General features: G+C 40.1%; 1 protein-coding gene across 1 annotated transcript; it reads left to right on the plus strand.

The window, feature by feature from the left end:
• The first annotated feature begins 6,461 nt into the window (after positions 1-6,461).
• On the plus strand, positions 6,462-20,239 carry RIC3 (RIC3 acetylcholine receptor chaperone). Its single transcript, XM_010563815.1, has 6 exons — positions 6,462-6,498; positions 7,539-7,762; positions 9,030-9,105; positions 11,242-11,335; positions 18,326-18,471; positions 19,582-20,239. The coding sequence occupies exons 2-6, from the start codon at positions 7,565-7,567 to the stop codon at positions 20,070-20,072; spliced, it is 1,005 nt and encodes a 334-aa protein (XP_010562117.1). The 5' UTR covers positions 6,462-6,498; positions 7,539-7,564; the 3' UTR covers positions 20,073-20,239.
• The last annotated feature ends 406 nt before the right edge of the window (positions 20,240-20,645 follow it).

The following is a 20,645-nucleotide window of genomic DNA, read 5'->3' on the forward strand; positions in this document are numbered from 1 at the left end:
CCGGGGGTGCTGCTGCCGGCGGCCGGGCCGTGTGTGAGCGGTCCTGGGTTGCACGGCGCGTCTGGAAGGTGCTCTGCCGCCGGGTATGAAAACGTAGCGTAGTTTTAATCCTTCCCGTAAGTGTTGCCCGCGTCACTCTCATGCTCTGTCCGTAACCACGGGTGGAGAGTCAAAGATTGAATTTACCGTTCTCGCTGTGATTTACCTTTTCGCTTCAGAAAAAGATAGTTTAAAATCCTCGACACTTCATTTTATTTGTTTTATGCAAGTGGGGTACTTAAGCTATTGAAGAGAGACATACTTTTTTTTTTTTCATTGTGATACATCACTTTTTATCTCAAAGCTTCATTATTTTGTTATTTTCTGTAAGGAATGCTTTTGTTGTTGCATGTGAAATAAAAGTTCATTTGAATCGTCTTCATTGTTTAGTTTCCTGCTCCAGTATTCTAAACTTTGTTTTCATGCACCAGATTCTCATAATAAATGTGCCACATGATGACTCATTTAGACTCTGGTCCTGTCCATGCAGTCCCTCGAGCTGTGTCCTTGCCTGCCCTCCCACTCTGCATGTCCCCTCTTAAGTTCTAGAGGAATGGGTTCATACAAGCATCTCCCATTCTTTTTCTGTCCATTGCCTTTTACTGCAGGTTTTTCTCCCCAGGGTACTTCACAAAAGTAGCTAGTATCATAGCCCCAGGCTTTGGCAGAGAAAGAGTTTTCCCCGGGGCTGCCCACAAGCCAGAGATGAGGCTGATGGAAGTACAGAGAACTTCTAAGTTGTGCTCGACGCTGTACAGGGACTCATGTTCAGTGACGTCTGCATCCTTCCAGCAGCCTGGTTCTTATGTGACCGTACACTTCAGTGACATTGATTTCATTTGGCCAGGGATTTTAAGGACTTCAGGCTGAAGTTACTGCTGAAACAATGTTTGTTGAACCGAAATACATGACTCCTATACTACAGCTACCCTTCCATGCTTGCTGTGTGTATTCTTGGTCTTTAGGAATTTGAATATAGGTTCATCAGCACTGCAGGTCTACGGGTTTATAGTTCTGTTGCAGAATCTCTTAACACTGAAAACCTGAATGGTAGCTGATTTTTTTGGTATTGCATCAAGAGCGGTACTGTGAGGGCACGGTGCTGGGCCCCGCAAAGGCCCAGCAGACAGCACAGGGGCTCAGTGAAGACTGGAGAGTTACCTGCCTGAAGCAGGGATGGGAGCTGACACTCTGGGTGGTGGTACCTGTCTCTGTTAACTTTTGCCCCTGTGCAGCTCCTGACTTTGATCCCACAGTGATGCCAGGTGATGGAGTTTGACAGACCCTTTTCCCACAGCAATGCCGTCTTAGGCAGTTGTCAGTTAATGTTCTGGTGCTTCTTTCTTTGGCCGGAGGATGGACTGAATTGAATTGATCTGATAGAACCTTTTTCCCACAGCAGTGCAGTCTTAGGCAGTTGTCAGTTAATGTTCTGGTGCTTCTTTCTTTGGCCGGAGGATGGACTGAATTGAATTGATCTTAAAAAAAAAAAACAAAAAACAAAAAAAACTTGCCCCCAAATTCTTTTCAGTGACATCTGTTTGATGAATGATGTTCATACCTGTTCTAGCACAGCCTGCTTTAAGCAGTGCTGTCATAAGCTGACTAATCACAGCCACAGTTAAATGCTTGAAATAGGTAACATCAATACTCTTTCCATCATCAATATGTAGTATCAATACTCTTTCCATCAGGAAAGGAGATCACAGTACAGCATGAGATAGTGTGTGCCTGGTGCAGAGCGAGCGCTTGGCGTGCTCTTCTGTTGCACTCCAGCGCCTGTCTTTGGCTGAGGACGTAATGCCTCACCTCAGCTGATCCATTTCAGATGAGAATTTATAGTGTATATTTTCAATTTGATAGCAAGAATTTCATTACACCTGCTCTGTAGACCAAACTTTATTTCACCTGAAGTTATTTTTTTATTGGAAGAATAAATCTTGATTGAACAGTTCGATTCATATATCTGTCATTAGTCGTCCTCTTCAGTGAACTGATAACTGCAGTTATCTGACAGAAGTTTCAGGGACTTGAAGTAATCATGTCATTCTTGAAGTTAATGAAGTGCTTATGGTAGTCGTGGGGGCAAAATGCCTCTGAATAAAACATTCTTAAAGTTTACTACCATTTATTAGAACTCAGTGTTACCAGAAGGCTTTTTATCAAAACAGTCTTTAAGTGTGGGAATGGCGCTTTCTCCAATAAAGCCATTTTCAGAGGTTTCTTTTAGGAAAATGGTGAGCATAGCACTAAAGAAGTTAGTATTATCTTTCAGACGGAAAGGTTGTTCTTTTTCACAGTAACAGTTTCATGTATATGAAAGAACTTATTTAAAGAATTTACTGTCAATGTATCACATTTCTAATTTACTTCATGGACAGGCATTAGAATTTTTTTTTTAAGTCTTTTGGAAAATAGCAAAAAAAAGAGCCACTAGCAGTTTTAAAAGTACTTTTAGGTCTAGTGTTCATAAATATATGCCATGCATTTTGTAAAGCTACTCTCTAAGTTGGTAGTTTAACAAAAACCTTACAGCTCCATGACAATAGGTGTATAGTCTGCATTCTTACGAACAATTGAGTGGCATCAGCTTTACAAGAAAAATACATGACTGTTCAGGTTAAGCCTCTGCCCAGCTTGGATTTGTGCAATGCACACGTCGGTTGCCTGCAGGTGTCCTTACTTAAGAAAATTAAGATAATTCCATTTTGGGTAGTTTGTGTTCCTTTTTAACCTCCACCTGCAGTATTTAATAATGTTCAAGCATTTGACTGTGTCCACCTGTGCGGTGGTTTAAAGTAAGGATTTTAAAATTGTCATTCCTTCTAACCTTTTTTGGATAGGTTTTTAAAGTTGTGTTGTTGGGAGCACAGTTAGAGCTATTTTGTAAATGTCAGTAAAAGAGCAAGAACTAAATGGACACATACTGTGTGTCCAGTTCATCTTGGTGTTAACGCAGTCTGCCAGGATGAGAAGTATTTATAAAAAGATTTAGAAGAGAAAAATATAAATGACTGCATGTGTAAAAAATCTAAAACATGGGTCTTGGGATAGTGTATAATACTGAAATAGAGTAGAGCCTCAACAATGAACCGAACATGAACTTGTGTTATAAAAAAGCTTAATTACTTGGGCTTTCTGTGGGCAGAGGTGTTGGGGAAATTTAGAGGGTGTTAAAGAACAGCAGCAGAAATTATATAGTGGCTTGAAAGAAAATTTAGATTAAATGTCAAGAACACAGTTTCTGAATAGATTATTCTAAGCCATTATACTAAACATGGAGGCTATGCAAGAAAACCTAGGAGAACACTTTCAGTCTAGAGAAGATCAAGTTACTTTATCATGGAATCTGTGTTTCTTTCTGTGTGTTGCCACTTGCAGCTTTAGAACCCTTTGGCCAATTCGTCTCATTGGACAGAGAGAGAAAATAAATGTCTTATGAAAATACACTGCTGAGAGGGGCTAAAGATTGATTCAAGTGTCCTGAGACGAAGGCTTCAGTAGAAATGCTTCTTTATTGGCGTCTACCAGAGAGGGAGGTCTTGCATATCCTTCTTAGCAAAAGCTTTGCTTAGAGCACACATCATCTTTAAATATCAAGTCCAACAGAGCAGGGGAGAAAAATGTACAAAACTCTGAGTTCTGGTTTACAGAAGCATTCATTTCTGATCTCTGTGACTGAAAAAGCGGTGGTTTCCTTTTTCAGTCACTACGATGAACAATTTACCAGGAAAATGTAAATGGCACCTAAGCATGCCTACATGTGGGAGTCAGAGTGTAGTTTGAAGGTAGGTCTGAGGACTGGAATTTGCATTGCTGAGGCAGGAGAATTGTTCTGTATCCTAATGTCACATGTTTTTTCAGTTAAAGCTTTTGCAGAACATCTAGCTGGTTTGTTCTTGGGCTGTGTTTTTTTTGTTTGGTTGGTTTTGCATGCACAGTAAGGAATAGTAAATGTCTTACTGGGAAAAAACACAATCTTAGCGTTTCCAAACCAAAGTAGCGTAACCGTGGTTTGGGGATGAAAACAAAGAAAAAAGGCAGAGCGCCTACTGCAGAGCATGAGCAGAACTGTGGGTGCTGTCCTCCTGAGGAGCAGCTTGGTTGAGATTTGAGGAGTGATGAGAACAGCATCCTTTGCTTTGCTGTCAGCTTGGACAAGTCACACACACGTCCCAGACTGCCATTTCCCATCTCTAACCCTCCTGGGGTCTAATGCTTCCTGGGGTCTGAAGAACATGCACATTTTATAAATTAAGTCATGTATTGTAAATCTCCTGATGAACGGAGTGCAAACTTAATGTAGCAACAGCCCATATATACTGTATGTCTGTAGTGGTTTAACCAAACTTTATTTTTTTATTATATGTGTATGTATGTATCCCAGCATTTTACAGGTGGTCAGATGTTGCAGAAAGACATATTACTGAGACTAAGAGTTGCTGAATTATACAATAACTTAAGTCTAAATAACTTTATAAATAGTCAAGTTGGGCTCAGTAGCAATTCATAAGCCCCATTAGGTAGAATACATAACAGCTTTCTTGGAAAAAAGACACTGGGATGGTCTGAATATTATCAGCTGATTGGCTGTTGTATTAGGTGTGCTATAAATACACTTTTTAAGATTTGCTTTTTTCAGTTGAGTGTTAATATCGTTAAAAGATGAAAAAAACCACAGTAATTCAAACGTGATACTGCTGTTAAGGACTTCATCTACATTCAGAAACCTACAGTCTCTTCAAACAACAAATGTTAGCTGGGGCATAATTTCATTTGTGGACTTAAAGCTATTGAAGGCACAGGATTAGACAAAACATGCTCTGCTTGCCATGTAGCTGGTTTGCAAAGATGATCTGAAGCATTAAACTGACAATTAAACGTGTTGGGTGGACCTCAGGTAAAAATATTGCAAAGCCAGGTAGGTTGTACTCGGTGGAGTTACCACATGCAGCAGTCAGGTCTGCATGAAGGCAGCCCTCAGGCTGTCGCAGGGGAGTTGAGAAATGTTTCAAAAGCAGAGCAGCACTGTGGCACCCTTCAAAGCTAAATGGAGGTTAGTGCTTTTCCCTTCCCACAGCAGGGAAAGTGTCCTGTTGAAGTACTCACCATGAGCACTGGCGGCTGGATGGGGCAGCAAACAAGGACCTTCTGTGCTCATGTAGAGGTGTCGCTTGATTTTATTGATGGAGAGTATGTTGTTGTCTCCATTTGAAAGTGGTTTGTTTCATCCCTGGAAGTGTGGAATCCAGTACCGGTGTGTGCGTTAGGGTGCTGGGTTTTTTCATAGCATGAGGTACCTTGTTTAATTGACAGTGGCACCCAAATCGCTATGCATTTCCATTTATATACTGTGTATTTGATGGCATTGTGCATATGATGCTTTTAAGTTGCCTGTGCCATCCATTTCCTCTATAATTTGCATGGGTTTTTCACCAAAAACAAGCTATGGAAAATATTTTTTTTAAATGAGGAAATCATTATAAAGGTTTAAAAATCAACAGGGAAGATTTAGAACTAGGAGCTATGAAATTCCACTTTAAAATTATTTTGATAATGAATGACTAGTGTGTGTCCCTTTGGCCTGATTATCTTTAATTGAATTGAATCTTTTAAAGCACAAAAGAGGCCTTGTGGATAATTCAGAAAACTATTCCCTTTAAATACCGTTTCACATTTGTCAATTATTTTCTGCTTTCTTCATCTCTTTTTTTAATAAAGAATATTGGCATGAGTATAAGATGTTTTACAAAGGTTTTCCTACCCTGCTGTTTCATCCCCACCTCAGCGATACTGCTCTCTACCTGACATCACACTTGTTTCCACAGTGACCTACTGCTACAAGGCGTTCCTGCTGGAGCAATGGGACTTTCTTGTAAATAAGATGCTATGCTTTCCGTCACAGGCTTTGACTAATTCACTGAAATTAAAGTGCATGGTAACAGCTTCCTCAAAGTTAAGCTTGAGCTAATCTGAGAGTGGTTTTGGTCAGTGGTGGTATACCTGGGCAGTGTCACTAAAGCCTACAGCACTCAAAGAACGTATGCCATCACCTACAAGAAAAATGTGTTTTTAATTGCAGGACTTCACGAATTATTGATATCACTTCCTAGTATGTATTTATTGTAATTTTCTGTGCTCAGGAATTTAGCTGCCTATGATGCTGTTTCCTAGCAAAAGTAAATGTGAATTTAATCTAATTTTCTCTTGTCTTGCTTCTCATAAAAACATCTGCAGCTGGGTACTCACAGCCGTAAAGTTAGTTCTTTTCAGCGCTATTTCAAACCTGGGTTTTGTTTTCTTTATGCAAGTGCATGCAGCCTGCCCCAGCGCCAGCGAGCAGTGCCCCAGCTGCCTGGCTTTCCGGCTGTGTGTGCCAGGGAGGGGGGTTGCAGCTGGCGTCAGGGGGTGAGCTGCAGCCCGGCCTGGCAGTCCCCATCTCTCCAGCCTCCGTCCAACGCCTCCTCTCACCAGACTTGGTGGCGGAGTAGCTGAGTAATTCAGTTCAGTCCCAATCAGTGGAAGAGAGCGCAGGTGCGAGTCCAAGCTGGATATGGAGCTAGAAAGCAGGATGTCAAGGACACAGAGGAGTAAAATAGTGATTTTTCATGGCAAAATAGTTGAATTGATGGCAGCAAGAAAATCAAATCGTGTTTGAGCTTAGATTTATTGATATTCCAGTGCCTTTCAGTTGAATCAAATTGTCCACAGCACTGTTTCAGGCTCTTTGCAGTCTTACTCTAGCATCCATGTATCCATTTATGCTCACTCCCCTTTCTTGTTTTAAATTATCTCTGCCTTTCTCAAGGCTAGAAACCATTTTTTTCCCCTCTAAAATGCCAAAGATAATATGTCCCAAGCCATATTCAGTCTCCTCTCTTACTTTGCTTTACCTAACACCTTTTTAAGGAGAACAGTTTGAGGTGCCACCACTTTTCTTTAACTTTCATTACTCATTTGGTAAAATCAGGTAAAATACTATTTCTTATGGCAATAGCTGAAAATCTATACTGGGCAAACACTGCAGTCGTGTATCACGATGTTTGATGGGTAGTGGTTTATACATGAATGTGCCTTTGTGTAATATTGAAAGATCAGGTTCACAGCAGAAAACCGATAACGTTGTTGGGGTTTTTTTGAGCAGAGAACCAGAAGTAAGAGTTAAGGTTTTCATCCTGTTAGGGGTGCCGATTCATAGGATCTTTGGACAAGTAGATACCTGTTAAAATCCATGTTTTGTTAATTGCCCTGCCAGCTTTTCCTCTTCTTAAAATCAAGAGAGTAGTAGTGCATACCTGCTCCTAGCGCTATATATAATAAGTGACTGAGGATTGAGCTTACAGACTTAGTACTTGCAGTCCAACAAGTTGCTTTATTCATCACTGGTGGTGCATTTAAAAGTAGAGAAGATAGGTCAGCCACACCTGCTGCAGTTTTAGGCTGCATGTAAAAGGGTGAAAAGTAATAGAAGAAAAATAATTGTGGGGTTTTTTTTGCAGGGAAGCTTGGTCGCTTTCCACCAAGGATGCATTACCAGGCCACTCCTGACAGCCGAGCTGCCCCTCATTTTCCAAGGTCTCACCTTGCTGAAGCAGTTGCGAAAGCTAAGGCAGGTGGAGGCAGTGGTGGAAGCACTGGTGGAACTGGGAGAGGTCTTGTGGGGCAGATTATCCCTATATATGGATTTGGCATCTTCTTATATATCCTGTACATTTTATTTAAGGTAAGAAGACCAACATAAATTGAAAAGTCAGGGAAATAACAACTAAAAAAACCTCAAAACAGAAATGAAGTCCCGTTTTTGTGCCTGGTTCCATTTCAGCCTTGCTCAAAAAAAAAAGAAAGCTTATGCTGGACCTTTGACGGGTGGTTAAAAGACCAGTGTGTCCTGTGGTTTTTGCTATTGCAAAGACTGTAGCTAAGATTGCAGGGACGGGTTTCTGTGATCCTGTATTGGCCTCTGACTTCTTACAGTTTTTTAAAGCAGGTTTTTTTCCGATGGAAAATGTGTATGTCTAGAACAATGTTAGATTAATTTTGAATATACACATAGTATTCTTTTCTATTATGTGTGACTACATATTATATATACTGTATATGTCACATGTGTTATGCATTTAAAGTGGGAGAGAGGGAGTACAGTTATTGCATGCTTTCTGGAACAAAAGCACCATGTTGTTGGAGAGTGGGAGTTTTTAAGGTTGTATTGACCATGCTGGAACTGCCCTAGCTGAGGGACTGGTTGAAAGCTAGTTTAAAAAAGCACAGCCCAAATTCCCCTCAAGCATCTCACACGATTTGAACTTCTCATAGCTTTTTGTTACACAGACGTAACTTGCATGTAGGTGATGACAGTCAGCTGTGTGGGAGGAGGGAGAAGTGGACTTGTGGAAATGTTTTTTCCTTGGTGTGGGGGCTGAATCCAGACTGAGCAGTGTCTAAACAGTTGAGCCTGCTCTGGGCAGATAGAGGCAAGAACAAAATGAATTGGGTGAACTGATCAAACACAGAGAAGATAAAAGAAATGGATAGCCTGCAGCCTCTGTATAGAGCCAGCCAGTATCTTTGCTGCAGGTACAAAGTTGGTAAGCAATAATGGCAGAAAGCGTTGCGAGAGGGACAAGCAGGGTCACATATAATCCCTTCAGAACCTGTCCTTTGTTGCACAATAATTGCCCAATGAGTTTTTTTCCCTCCTGTATGCAGAAGAATGGAACAGATAAATATTCTAAAATGAAGAAGTTATTTTTGATGAGTTACGCTTTCACTATGCTTAAAAATATCATTTTTTCCAAGTGTCTTTCAGGAGTTTTCAGGTGGCAAGATCTCCCAGGCATCTTTCATGGCTGTCTTTTTTTGCCGCTGGGCATGCTTTTCTGTCGTTACTTTCTGGCATATTTTAGTTTCCTATCCTTTTTGCTGTTGCCTTTGGGGCTTATATGTTACTATTGCAGTAACTCATAGAAGGGTCATCTTTTTTCACACATCAGCTGGCTTCCAAAGGAAGAACCGCTGGAGAGCGGAAATGCCCTACTGCTGCACCTGGAAACTTGAAGAGGAAAATCAGTGAGTATGACTTGCGAGTTATATCTGTGTAGCTGTTGACTCTGTAGAGGGACAGTCCAACTGGGTTCTTAGGTTCTGGGCACACTGTAAAGCTGCTGTTCACCCCCGTAAAGAACAAGCCAGAAGCTTCTGTGTTGGAATGAGTAAGAGTTAAAGTGAATTACTGCACCGTCATTTTCTAATCTCATTCAGCTAATGAGACTCTGTGATACTAGCCTGATCCCAAGCCCCCCTGGAAGCAATGGCTTTTCATGAGGTTCACTGAATTAACTGTACGGATTTGCTGAAAAGCTGTGTAGCTAATGATTAAAAATGGATAATAGGATGTCCATCTATAATTATTCTATAATCCGTAATATTCTAGTATTAGTATATAAAGATATTATTAAAAGCTACCTCCATTTTTTTTAATTTGTGAATTCTTAGCTATCACCAGGCACTTCCCTACTTTTTCCCTTCCCTTTTTGCAATGCTTGAAGTTTTGATAAGAAAGCAAACAGTATTCTGGAATGTTATTGTGATTTTACGTGAACATCAGTGGGATAGATTCAACTATTTGTAGACATTTATTAGATAAATTAATAAGCTTACTGTTGAAGATTGGATGAGTAGTTACCATAACAGTATTTAAATGTGTTGTGTTTAGCTGGCTAAGTTGTAATAAGAAAGAAAAGTACTTAAGGCTTTATAGAAAGTGCTGGCTGTAAGGTAATTCTCTTAACATAGCTGTAATTATCTTGACATTAATGTGTATATTAGGAATACCTAATGTACTCAGTGCTATAGATTGTATTTTCAGTGCACTTGTACTGCATTGTGCCTGGCAATTTTGTGCAATTTATTAGCAACGGTAATTGTATTTTTTTCCTCTAATGCTTGGTAAGAGAAACTAACTTTGCAGTAAGTTAAATATTTGCCATCATTATAACCCAAAGAACTAGTGATGAAAATTATTCTGCCTTTTCTAGAGCTCTTAATTTGGATTCCTAAAGCATTCATTGCAAGCTGTAGCAGAGCAGGGGACAAGTCACTGGACTAGGAACCACTACCATAATGACTTGGAGGGAGTAACTTACTTTGCCAGTTTTCCTTCCCCTATTTTTAAAGTCTCAGACATGCAAAATAATGACATCAGTGGTAAGTTAAGTAATGACATTCTCTCCAGAATAGAGATTTTTCCAAAAGCAGGATGTTTATGGATGGCTTTCTCCATTCCTACTATGTCGGAGTTCCATTGTGCCTTTATGCTGCTTAAATGGGTGTGACTGTAGCAGCTGAATATTTAACTAACCCAGGCTGGTTTCATTTTGTTCTGCAGTGGGGAACAATGAAGTCTCAGCTATCAGATTTTGAGTGTGAGCTACAAAAGCCAAACAAGGAGCTCAAGCATTTTTGTTGACATCCATGGTGTTGCATCTTTACCGTTAACGCTTTCGGCTAAATTAAAGCCAGTATGGGTGTTCCTGCTTGTATTCATGTGTGTCTACTATTGTACTATGGACACATTTTTTGAAAAAAAATGCAACCATGGAAATACTGTGCTTTGCTCCCCAGCCAGACTCTGTGTGGCTAGCTGTTGTTCATCCCTGTAAGCCTGGCAGACTGTTAGCACTCACTGCCTACCCTGGCACACCTGTGCAGGGTTGGATGCCATCAAGGCCATGAACTTTATTCTCTTTGATAAAGATGTGGTTTCTCAAATCCTAGACTCATTAGAAAATGCTCAAGTGACCTTGTGTCTCCGTTCCCAAGGACTTAACAGGGAAATTCCACAAGAACTATTAATTCTGCAGTAGACAGTAAACCACTATGGTTTCCTTAGGGGAAAAAAAAAAATGTATTTTCTTTTCCCTAACTTTAATCTCCACGGCATTTACAGTGGCCGACTCACTCTGCTTATTGGGAGGTTGCTTGGGAGTCTTTGAAAGAAGGTGATTTCTGTGTGTCCTATTACCCTTGGCAATAGTCTTCACCTTCTTATACCAGGAAGAGTAGGTAGAACTCTTCTAAGCTGCATGCTTTAGTTTCCTCACAGCCGATTTGGTTTCGTACAGCATATGCTACCTGTGATAATGGGACAGGGATACATTTTCAAAGCTCCTACTGACAGATCTTGGGATTTTGTTTGTTTTATAGCTGACTATGAGCTCACGCAACTCCAGGAAAAACTGAGAGAAACAGAAGAAGCTATGGAAAAATTAATCAACAGAGTAGGACCTAACTGTGACAGGTATGTTTCAAATTACAGCATTCTAAGGAGAGATTCTGCTCTGATTAGAAATTAAACTTTCCTACATAGGCTATATTAAAATAGCATTTTTATTACTACTTCAAATTGTAGAAATTTGATTTTACACATCACACTTTTTGTTCTTCAGTGTTTCTCTTTTCAGCATCTATGTTTAAAATAAATCATTTTTTCCAACTTCATTTTCCTTAAACAGAAAAACAACTATCCCTACCCTCCCCCTTTGTACAGTGCGTTATTTGGAAGATAATGACAGGTATGCGTAAACAGAAAATAAAACATCTACATTTAAAGTATATAAAACAACCTGTCTTATGTGACCAAAGTAATACTGTGAATGATTCCGAAGAGACCCATTTGTTTTCTGTTATTTTCCAGTTCTATGGATTATTTTTCTAAATAGGAATGGTGTTACAATCTATGTAAATGCCTGTTAGAATATCCTTAAAATATTTCTTTAAGGGCAGAATTGTATAATAATCTGATTCCATAACTTAGTTCCACCCTGTAACCAGTAAATCCATGGATTTGCTTCTAAATATAAAAGAAAAAAAGAGTTGTAAAATCAGGATTTTAAAATTTATTATGTTTACTGTTTGCTATAAATCTGAGATCACTATTCTACATTATACAGAAACACTGGGAACAAGTCTATGTTTTTCATAAGGAGTGTAACAACACATCAATAGGAAAGTGCATAACTGCAGTATTTGAAAATTTAAATACCATGAATGTTAAGGTGATGTTTGCAAGCAAAAAAGCTAGCTCTTCAGGTTGTAACGCATGTTAACTTTGTCTGGATCAGTCAGTGTCTGTTTTAACCCATTCTGTAGGAACAATTCTGTGCCAAACTTGCACGTTATATTCATTTATGCTTCAAACCGCATTCTCTTTGAGCATGTAGTTTTGCCCACTTTGCACTGTGTCCTGGATTGCGGCTGCACTCGTCTCAGCAAGACAAGGTGCCAAACTTGCCTGTGTTAGGCCAGGTTCCAGCAGGAGAACCCCTAAGCTGCCCTGGTTTTGTTAGTGTAACAGAAGGATACTATTTTGACGGTTACTCTTCTCTGTTTTGGCGAGCTGACGCAGTGCTCTATGTGTACCTTTAAGCTGCCAGAAACAGGCTTATGAGCTGCCCAGATATTGTACTGACTCGCAGGACAGGATATTTTTTACTGAGAAAATGGGTTTAGAGTCTGACCCAGTATCTGTTCCACTCTGTGTTATTGGCTCAGGGCCTTTATTTAGTAGAACTTCCCTTCTTTGTTCAACCAAACTATTTATATAGATGGATCTAAAGGCCTCAGGGGAAATCAGAATCTGAATCTAATAAAGAATTTTGTATGTAGCATCTTTAAAGAGAAGGGGAAAAGCACCTCTAGATGGAGCAAATAGGTGTTTTTCAAATACACCCAGACTTTGAAGCTTTCTTAATCTACACTGTGATACTCATTAAGTTCAGTAATACTGGATGAATGTCTTAAAATAAAATGTATGGCTAGAAAGTGTAATTAGAGCACAGAGTACAGTGCTAGGCTTATTCAACCTGGATGTTGATAGATTTAAATTAAAAGGAAAGAGGAGGAGAGCAAAAATGACTTGAGCTCCATTTACTAATATGCAGTTAAACAGAAATCCTTATAACAGAAAAGTCAGAGAAAGAAATAACTTGTATCAAATTTAAGCTAGTGCTGAAAGACCCCAGGTGAGACCATGGCCCATTATACTAGATATGGCAAAGCGACTCCCAGCCTGCCAAATGAAATATTGGTAACCAAACCAATTGTCACAAAACCCAATGTATTGCTACGAGGATGACGATCCTGCAGTATGAGAAACAAACAGGATGAACTGGAAGCGCTGGTCAGCTCCCAGAGCTATGGTATCCTTGGTATTACTGAGACTTGATGGAATGAGTCCCACGATTGGAGTGCAGGGATGGAGGGCTACAGGCCATTCAGGAGGGATAGGCAGGGCAGGTGAGGTGGAGGTGTCGCACTATACGTACGGGAGAGGTTTGATTGTACAGCCCTTGGTGATGGTGTGGTTGAGAGCCTCTGGGTGAGGATTAGGGCGATGGAAAACAAAGGAGATGTTGTAGTGGGTGTCTACTACTGATCGCCCAGCCAGGAGGTAAGCACTGGTGAGTTATTCTATAGGCAATTAGGAGAAATTCCAGGATCGGTAGCCCTTGTCCTTATGGGAGATTTCAACTTCCCAGACATCAGCTGGGAGTATCATACTGCTGAGATGAGCAGGTCTTGGAAATTCTTGAAGTTTGTAGGAGGTAACTTCTTGTCACAGGTACTCGGTGAGCCAACTAGGCAAGATGCCCTCCTAGACCGGCTGTTTGTGAATAGAGAAGGACTTCTGGGGGATGTGATGATAGGTGGATGTCTTGGCCACAGCGATCACAAAATGGTGGACACTAAGATTTTCAGTGTAATGAGAAAAAAGAACAGCGGAGTTGCTACTCTGGACTTCAGGAGAGCAAACTTTAAGCTATTCAGGGAGCTATTTAGCAGAGTACCCTGGGAATCTGCTTTTGAGGGCTTAGGAGTCCACGAGTGCTGGCTTCAGGAACCACCTTTTGTCTTAAAATGAAATGTATTGTTAGAAAGTGTAATTAGAGCACAGAGTTCTTGAGCTCCGTTTATTAATATGCAGTTAAACAGAAATCCTTACAACTGGTATCAAATTTAATGCTGAAAGACCCCAGGTGAGACCATGACCCATTACACTAGATATGGCAAAGCAACTCCCAGCCTGCCAAATGAAGTATTAGTAACCAAACCAAAGGATGTATTTTGCATTGTCACAAAATCTGATGTATCACCGTAACACACAGTGTTTGTAATAGTGCTGAGGTCTGAGCTCGTGCCTCAGTGTCCACTCACTATACTGCAGGAGCATTCTCCTCCCAGCTGAACTGCTCCAGGATTCATCCTGGCTTTTTCCTTCTGGTGAAGATTCTTAGAATCCCAAGACATTCTAATTTTGTATATTTTCTTTAAAAAACCATTGCTTTTGAAATCCAGATGAGTTTGGAAGGACAGTTTATTCTTAGATAATCCTGTACCACAGAAAGAAATCCTGTTTCAAAGGAATAATATATACTGTGCTGTGCAATTTTATTCTGCTTTCTTCTCTAGCAAGTGTACGTGTTGTTTTCTTGCTGTGGCTTATCCTGCTCATTTCTTTTCCTTTCAAAAGCATTTGAGTGAAGTGAGGCTGGAAGACATCTCAGTACTATTAGGTGGTTTTCTTAGATGGGATAGCTAGTATTATCGAGTCCTGTGTTGTAGAAGGTAGGCAGGCAGAAACTTGGATTTGATTTTTTTTAGTGAGGCTTGAAGACCAACCTCCAAACCAACTAGGGAGACCTCCTTCCAAACCAGCACACCAGTTGGAATTGCTACAGCCTTAAGTACAGAAACCCCCTTGCAGAAATGCAAAACTTTCAAAAAGTACAAGTACAGGTACTTTTAGTAAGGCCTAGCATGTATTAGCAAGGACTAGAAGCAAGGTAAAGAAAGCAAGAGGAAGAAAGAACTACCTGGCCAGGTCCTCAGCAATGTAACCAAACTTAAATTAAGAGATGGAAAAGGTAATTGTTACCTAATGCACACACTTAAATAGGTAGTACATAGTACCTAAGGATATAATGATTCACAGCTCTGAGAAAATCTGGCACTCTTCCCAGCTCTTTTTTCAACAAGTTATAAATTTAAATTACACAGTTTTGTAATTTATCATCACATCCTATCAGTAAGGGGACCTCAGTAACTCCAGTTTCTAAATGTAGACCTTTATAGTCCAGTATCTCTCAGCAAAGATGAGGAGCCTTGCTGGGAATTTGATGATTCAGAAATAAAGATTTGATTGATGGGTATATAGGGCTCTCTGCATTAAAAGCATGCATATTGCTTTTTTCCAGCCTTTTAGCAGAGTGTTTTAATGTTAGGACAGTGATATAATGTGCACAAAAGATTTCCCTACCCATTCTCACAGATGTCTTACCCATATTCTTTTCACCACTGTCTGTAAAATTTGGTATTTTGAAACCACTTTAAATTGAAGAATACTCGTAAATATTTTTCTCAATGGGAGTATTATGCAATACTCTCTTGCAAAAAAATCTCAATTCCTGGTAATTAGGTAAGAGGTAAAAGTAATGCAGCTCGATTACCTGTTTTTAAAGTCCTGTTTACCAGGCTGTCAATTGGAAAAAAATTACCTTTTTACCATAAACTGAGCCAATGTGATATGGAAAAGAGGGAGAGAGAGAGAGTCTGTACTCTGTGGGGTGCCATTTTGGGGCTATAGCTGCATTTTAATAGTGATTATTTTAAGATCATGAAGCAAAAAAATACCAGTTGACATGTCTGAGATACCATGTTAGATTATGGATTTTCACTGCTGTCATGATAGCTCTTTAGGAAATGTTCTGATCTCAGCGTAAGAATACAAAGCTTTTACATTACCTGTTAGTGAGTACTTTGGGACTCTACAAAACATAAGATTGCCACTATGAAAAGTAATAGCTGTGTTGGAGCTCCAAACACACAGCAAAAATAATGACCTTTTCTTACACTGTAAACCTTTTCCATCTGTTGTCCTCTTAGTATTCTTAAGTGCATTATACTCTGTACACAGGCAGCCAGATGTCTTATACATTGCCAGCATCCTACGGTAAGTCTTCCTAGAGGCCTTAAATGAAGTAGAAATAGTGCATGGGCTTTGGTTTCTCCCTCTCTACAGGGAAATTTGTCTTTTAAGCAAGGTATCTGGAGGAGGAGTACTCTGAAATACAGACATCTTGTGTTGCAATAGGACAGTAGTGCTTTCTAATGAGACCATCCAGCATATTAGGAATTTTCCTATATGAAATGCCACAGTGATGCAGCTGCATTGTTTGATCCTATTGTCTGCGCTAGCATATCTCCCCATTGTGCTCAACAGATAGGCCTCTCTGTCTTTATCCAGGTGATATATATTCAAATTACATACACTTTTGTCTCTAAAAGGAGGATTAGTTTGGCAGTTCTATTACAGCTTCTGTCAAAGGCAGCTAGCTGATGAAACCATTTCTTTTTGTGTGCCTCTTAATGCACATCTCAAATTCTACATCTGCATAACCCAGGCTTTTGAGCAGATGCTGTCTCACACCTTTGCTTGTTCTGTGGAACAAACTGCCACCACAACTTGAGGGGACTCAGTGCAACCTCCATATAGCGTTGGGACCGTATCAGCTTTTCAAATTGTGGGGCAAAGTGCCCCTTAGGGGAAGCGCAGAGAAGTGATGTTTAGCCTTGTGATCTCAATCAACCAGTTTAATCTGGGTAGCTGCTAATGAAACCAGTGGGCCTGCTCCTGAGCTAAATTCAGTTACAGACAACTGTGTGTGCAGCTGTGCACAAAATCTAGCCCAGGGTCAGCGCTTTGCTCACCATCGCACAAACCAGCAGTATGATGCTGATCTTTTGGCTTTAAACCAGTATGATTCTGCTGCCTTTAGGGGAGTAACTATCGTGTCACCATCATTCCCGTATATGTAGAGTAGCACAAAGTACCTATTAAAGTGCTGCTTTAGTCACAACAGTTAGTAAGAGGAAAAACTGAAGGACACTGCAAGTTTTCAAGTTTATGAGAATTCAGGCACCTGAAACAAGGTTTAGGTAGATACTAATCACCTAAATCCAAAATGACTAATCTCTTTCCAGCTCCCCTCTTCCCAACTCACCCCTAAGATTCACTGAGCAGCTGTCTAATCTTGGAGATTATCTGTCTATATGATGGTCTGGAGATCACCAGAGACCATCCGTCTGAGCTCACATACCACCTACAGTTCAGCATTCTGCACGTGCCAAGGGCTACCCTCTCTGAGTAACTTAGGGGCAATAGATCCTGCCTAAAACACAGCGAGATTCAAACGAGCACCAGCATAGTGCCTCAGTCCTCTGAGAGGCTTGAACTGGCACTTACACAGAGATCAAGCACCTGCTCAAGAACAACTTGAAACTCAAGATAAAACAAGCGCAACAGTCAGAACCATTTTCACCCCTAAGTACAGCCAGTGTCTTTCTTATTCTGACCTACTGTGCTCAGATCTCCACCCTCCAAATACTTCTTTTTTTTGTCTGTAAGATTTTTAGACTATTTTTCTTCCAGAGAAAATAACATGTAATGACTACATGATCTTATCTATTGGAAGCATTTTTGTTACAGCAGTAAGTAATTGCATTACCTGAGCAGTAGCAATTACTAGAATCAGCAGTGTAGAACCAGACAAAATTATAGTTTGCTTTTAATCTGATAAAAATCTCAGTCCTCTCCCAGTCTCCCTCTGATTCTAAAGGGCAAGTACCTTCTTCTCATTTTTAAATCTTCCTTCCTGCTTCTTCCCCACCTCCCCACCAGGCAGCATTGTTGACTCTATAACAACATCATGATCTGTCCAACTGACATTTCTTAATGAGGCCTTGCAAATTTATTACCTTTAATGGTCATAATTAGGGATCATTAGACTCTTGAGACTAATGTCTGTGTGAGACATTTTGATCAGCGCCACAAGTTGTTTTAAATGTAGCATAGATTCTGAATTACATTTTCTTATACTGCTTCAAAGAAGGCATGGCCTTCTAATTCTCACCTAACACTCTTTCAAAGGCCAGAAATTTCTGTAGTGACTTTTGTACCATAACTTTTGCTTGTGTGTCACTTCCACCTTGCTCTCACATTGGCTGTACTTCCTTCCTTTACCTGTTTAAGTTTGCAGGCTTTCTGGATAAATGGATAAACCTCTGTACCAGGCTGAAGTGCAGACCACATGGAGGTGTTGAATAGTGATCATACTGCAGCCAGGTTTCTTCAGACTGTGCTGCTGGGATGGACCAAACAGTTGGATTCAAACTCTGTTAATAGTTTGTAATAATAGTGGACTGAATTCTGGTGTCTAATATTTTCTAGCAGGACTCAAAATGTTACAACAGACCAGGAAAAAAGGTTACTTCAGCAACTCCGAGAAATTACTAGAGTTATGAAAGAAGGAAAATTCATAGATGGCATCTCTCCTGAGAAGGAAGCTGAAGAAGCTCCTTACATGGAGGATTGGGAAGGTAAGCAAGAGCCTTTCTTACCATTACCCTGATGAGAAAAATTGAATAAGGATTACATGTTCAGATCCTTTCAAAATTTTTTGTTAACTTTATCTTCCTTTTCAGAAGTCAGTGTTCAAAACTTTGCAAGAGGCACTCTGATTTCCCAACCATAACAGAAAGAAAATAGATTTTGAGGCATCCAGCATTCCCTTCAGTGTAAACACTACACTATCATCTGCTGCCAAAAGTGGCATATGAATATTCACATATGCTTTATCTGCTGGTGGGTCTTGGCTGCTGTAGGTTTATATCTTTCCCTTTCTTTGCTGGGCTAGATTTCATGCAAAATCATAAAACCCTTGGAAATCAGAATCAATATGTTTTGGATAATTTACAGTTTTTACTTTTGATTAGTCATTCTTTGTTTGCTCCAATGTTGTAAAAGTAAACTCCAGAAGTCTCTTTTAAGAATTCTTTATTTTAATGTCCTTTCCATTCTTTGGTGTTTACTTGATACATAAATGTGTTTTCAAGATAGCCTAGTTGAACTGCTCACTATCATAACTTTAAATGCAGACTTAATTCCTTGTTAAGAAGCTTTCAAAAATGATCCAAAACATAAAGCATAAATGGTGGCCTTGAGCTCTGTTTTCTTAAGTCAAGCTCATGATGCATTTTCTAAAATGAAATGCACAGTCATTGACATAGCTGGTTTTTTCAACTTTATAAATAATGCTGTTTATAGCAAAAGTCTTCAAAACCTGAATCAGTCAATCTGTAAACAGAAACAAACAAAAAAATGTGATCTATTTGAAGATCTAAGACATGCAATTTTCACCTGTTAGCTCCCATAGCTTTCAGCAAAGCTCAGATATTCACTCCTTAAAGTCACGCTTTATCCTGGCTCCCTAAAAATAAGCGGAGTTTTCTCATCATCTCCCAAGAAGTCATGTTTTGCACATTCTTGCCATGGATTTAATACTGTGACATATACCTGACATTAAATAGATGACAGTTATACTGGCAGTGCTAAAAATTGTTCTAACAAACTTGTGCATCCATCACTGAAGTTGGCACTACTTTTAAATATTGGTGACACTTCAAGCTGCATATCACTTTATTCCTAAGGTTATCCAGAAGAGACCTATCCTGTCTATGACAATTCTGATCGCTTCAAGCGCAAACAGGACACGATCCTTGTAGATTACCCTGACCTGAGCCAGCCCTCTGCAGAAGAGCTGGCAGAAAGAATGGAGGGCATGGAAGATGAGGAGCATCTGTGCAATGAAACTCTGCTAACTGATCTCACCATGGGAAGAGACAGTCATGATTTAATGCAGAAAAAGGATGAGGTAACTGGCATCAGTGAAGAGGAGAGGGACCTTCATCACAGCCAAAGCACTGAGGAGTGCTGCTGTTGCTATGAGGATGACGACCCTGCTGTCATAGCAGAGAACGCTGGATTCCACTCTGAGAGCTGCAGTGAAGCAGAAGAGTCAACCCAAGAGGACCCATCTGTGGAGTCAGAAAATGAAAACGCAGCACTGAAGAAGCAAAAAGCCAGTGATTCAGATGAAACAGGCACACTGAGAAAGCGCAACACGAAAGGACTTGAGTAATAGGAACAATAGTGGATGTTACCCAGATGGAGAAGGTAGAGGTCATAAATTGTCGTTCATGTGGTTTTGTTCCCAGTGAAGAATTCTCTGTGTTCATCTCCTTGTACCAATTTCATTCCCATTGTAACAATCAGTCACGTTATCTACCTGAACTGGAAGCCAATGCCTTCATTCAGGCACTCTTGTCATGGCTTACCATGACGTTGCCAACAGCGCTTTGTCTTTGCTTTTTGGAGACTGGTATCATGGAGCAGATTATTCGGTTCAGATATTTGTGATTCTTTCTGATTCTGAAGAAACAGTCCATGTTTTTGCCCTTTGTCATCCCAGAGTTAACCAAATGTCTCTTCTGACTTTCTCAAGAACATCTGTTTGTGTGCTACCAGTTCTGAAAATTAATCAAATCCATATATATTTATAAGATTACCAGGAAGCTGGAGGAGAAAGTATGCCTTTTTTCTCTCACCTGAATGTTAACTGATCAGCAGAATAGACCACAGTCACACACGTGACTCTTTCTAAACCATGTCATTGCTGCTGTATGCCCAAGAAACTGTTGTCACTACAGTCCAC

This window comes from Haliaeetus leucocephalus, unplaced genomic scaffold, assembly GCF_000737465.1.
Source record: "Haliaeetus leucocephalus isolate CR32 unplaced genomic scaffold, Haliaeetus_leucocephalus-4.0 Scaffold173, whole genome shotgun sequence".
NCBI classification, from domain to species: Eukaryota; Metazoa; Chordata; class Aves; order Accipitriformes; family Accipitridae; genus Haliaeetus; species Haliaeetus leucocephalus.

What these genes read in the sequence shown, in the direction of transcription:
- RIC3 (XM_010563815.1), top strand. Translation starts at nt 7,565, where the DNA reads ATGCATTACCAGGCCACTCCTGACAGCCGAGCTGCCCCTCATTTTCCA. An exon ending in TCCTGTACATTTTATTTAAG is followed by an intron (nt 7,763 to 9,029) that starts GTAAGAAGACCA and finishes TTCACACATCAG; the next exon opens with CTGGCTTCCAAAGGAAGAAC. An exon ending in GTAGGACCTAACTGTGACAG is followed by an intron (nt 11,336 to 18,325) that starts GTATGTTTCAAA and finishes ATTTTCTAGCAG; the next exon opens with GACTCAAAATGTTACAACAG.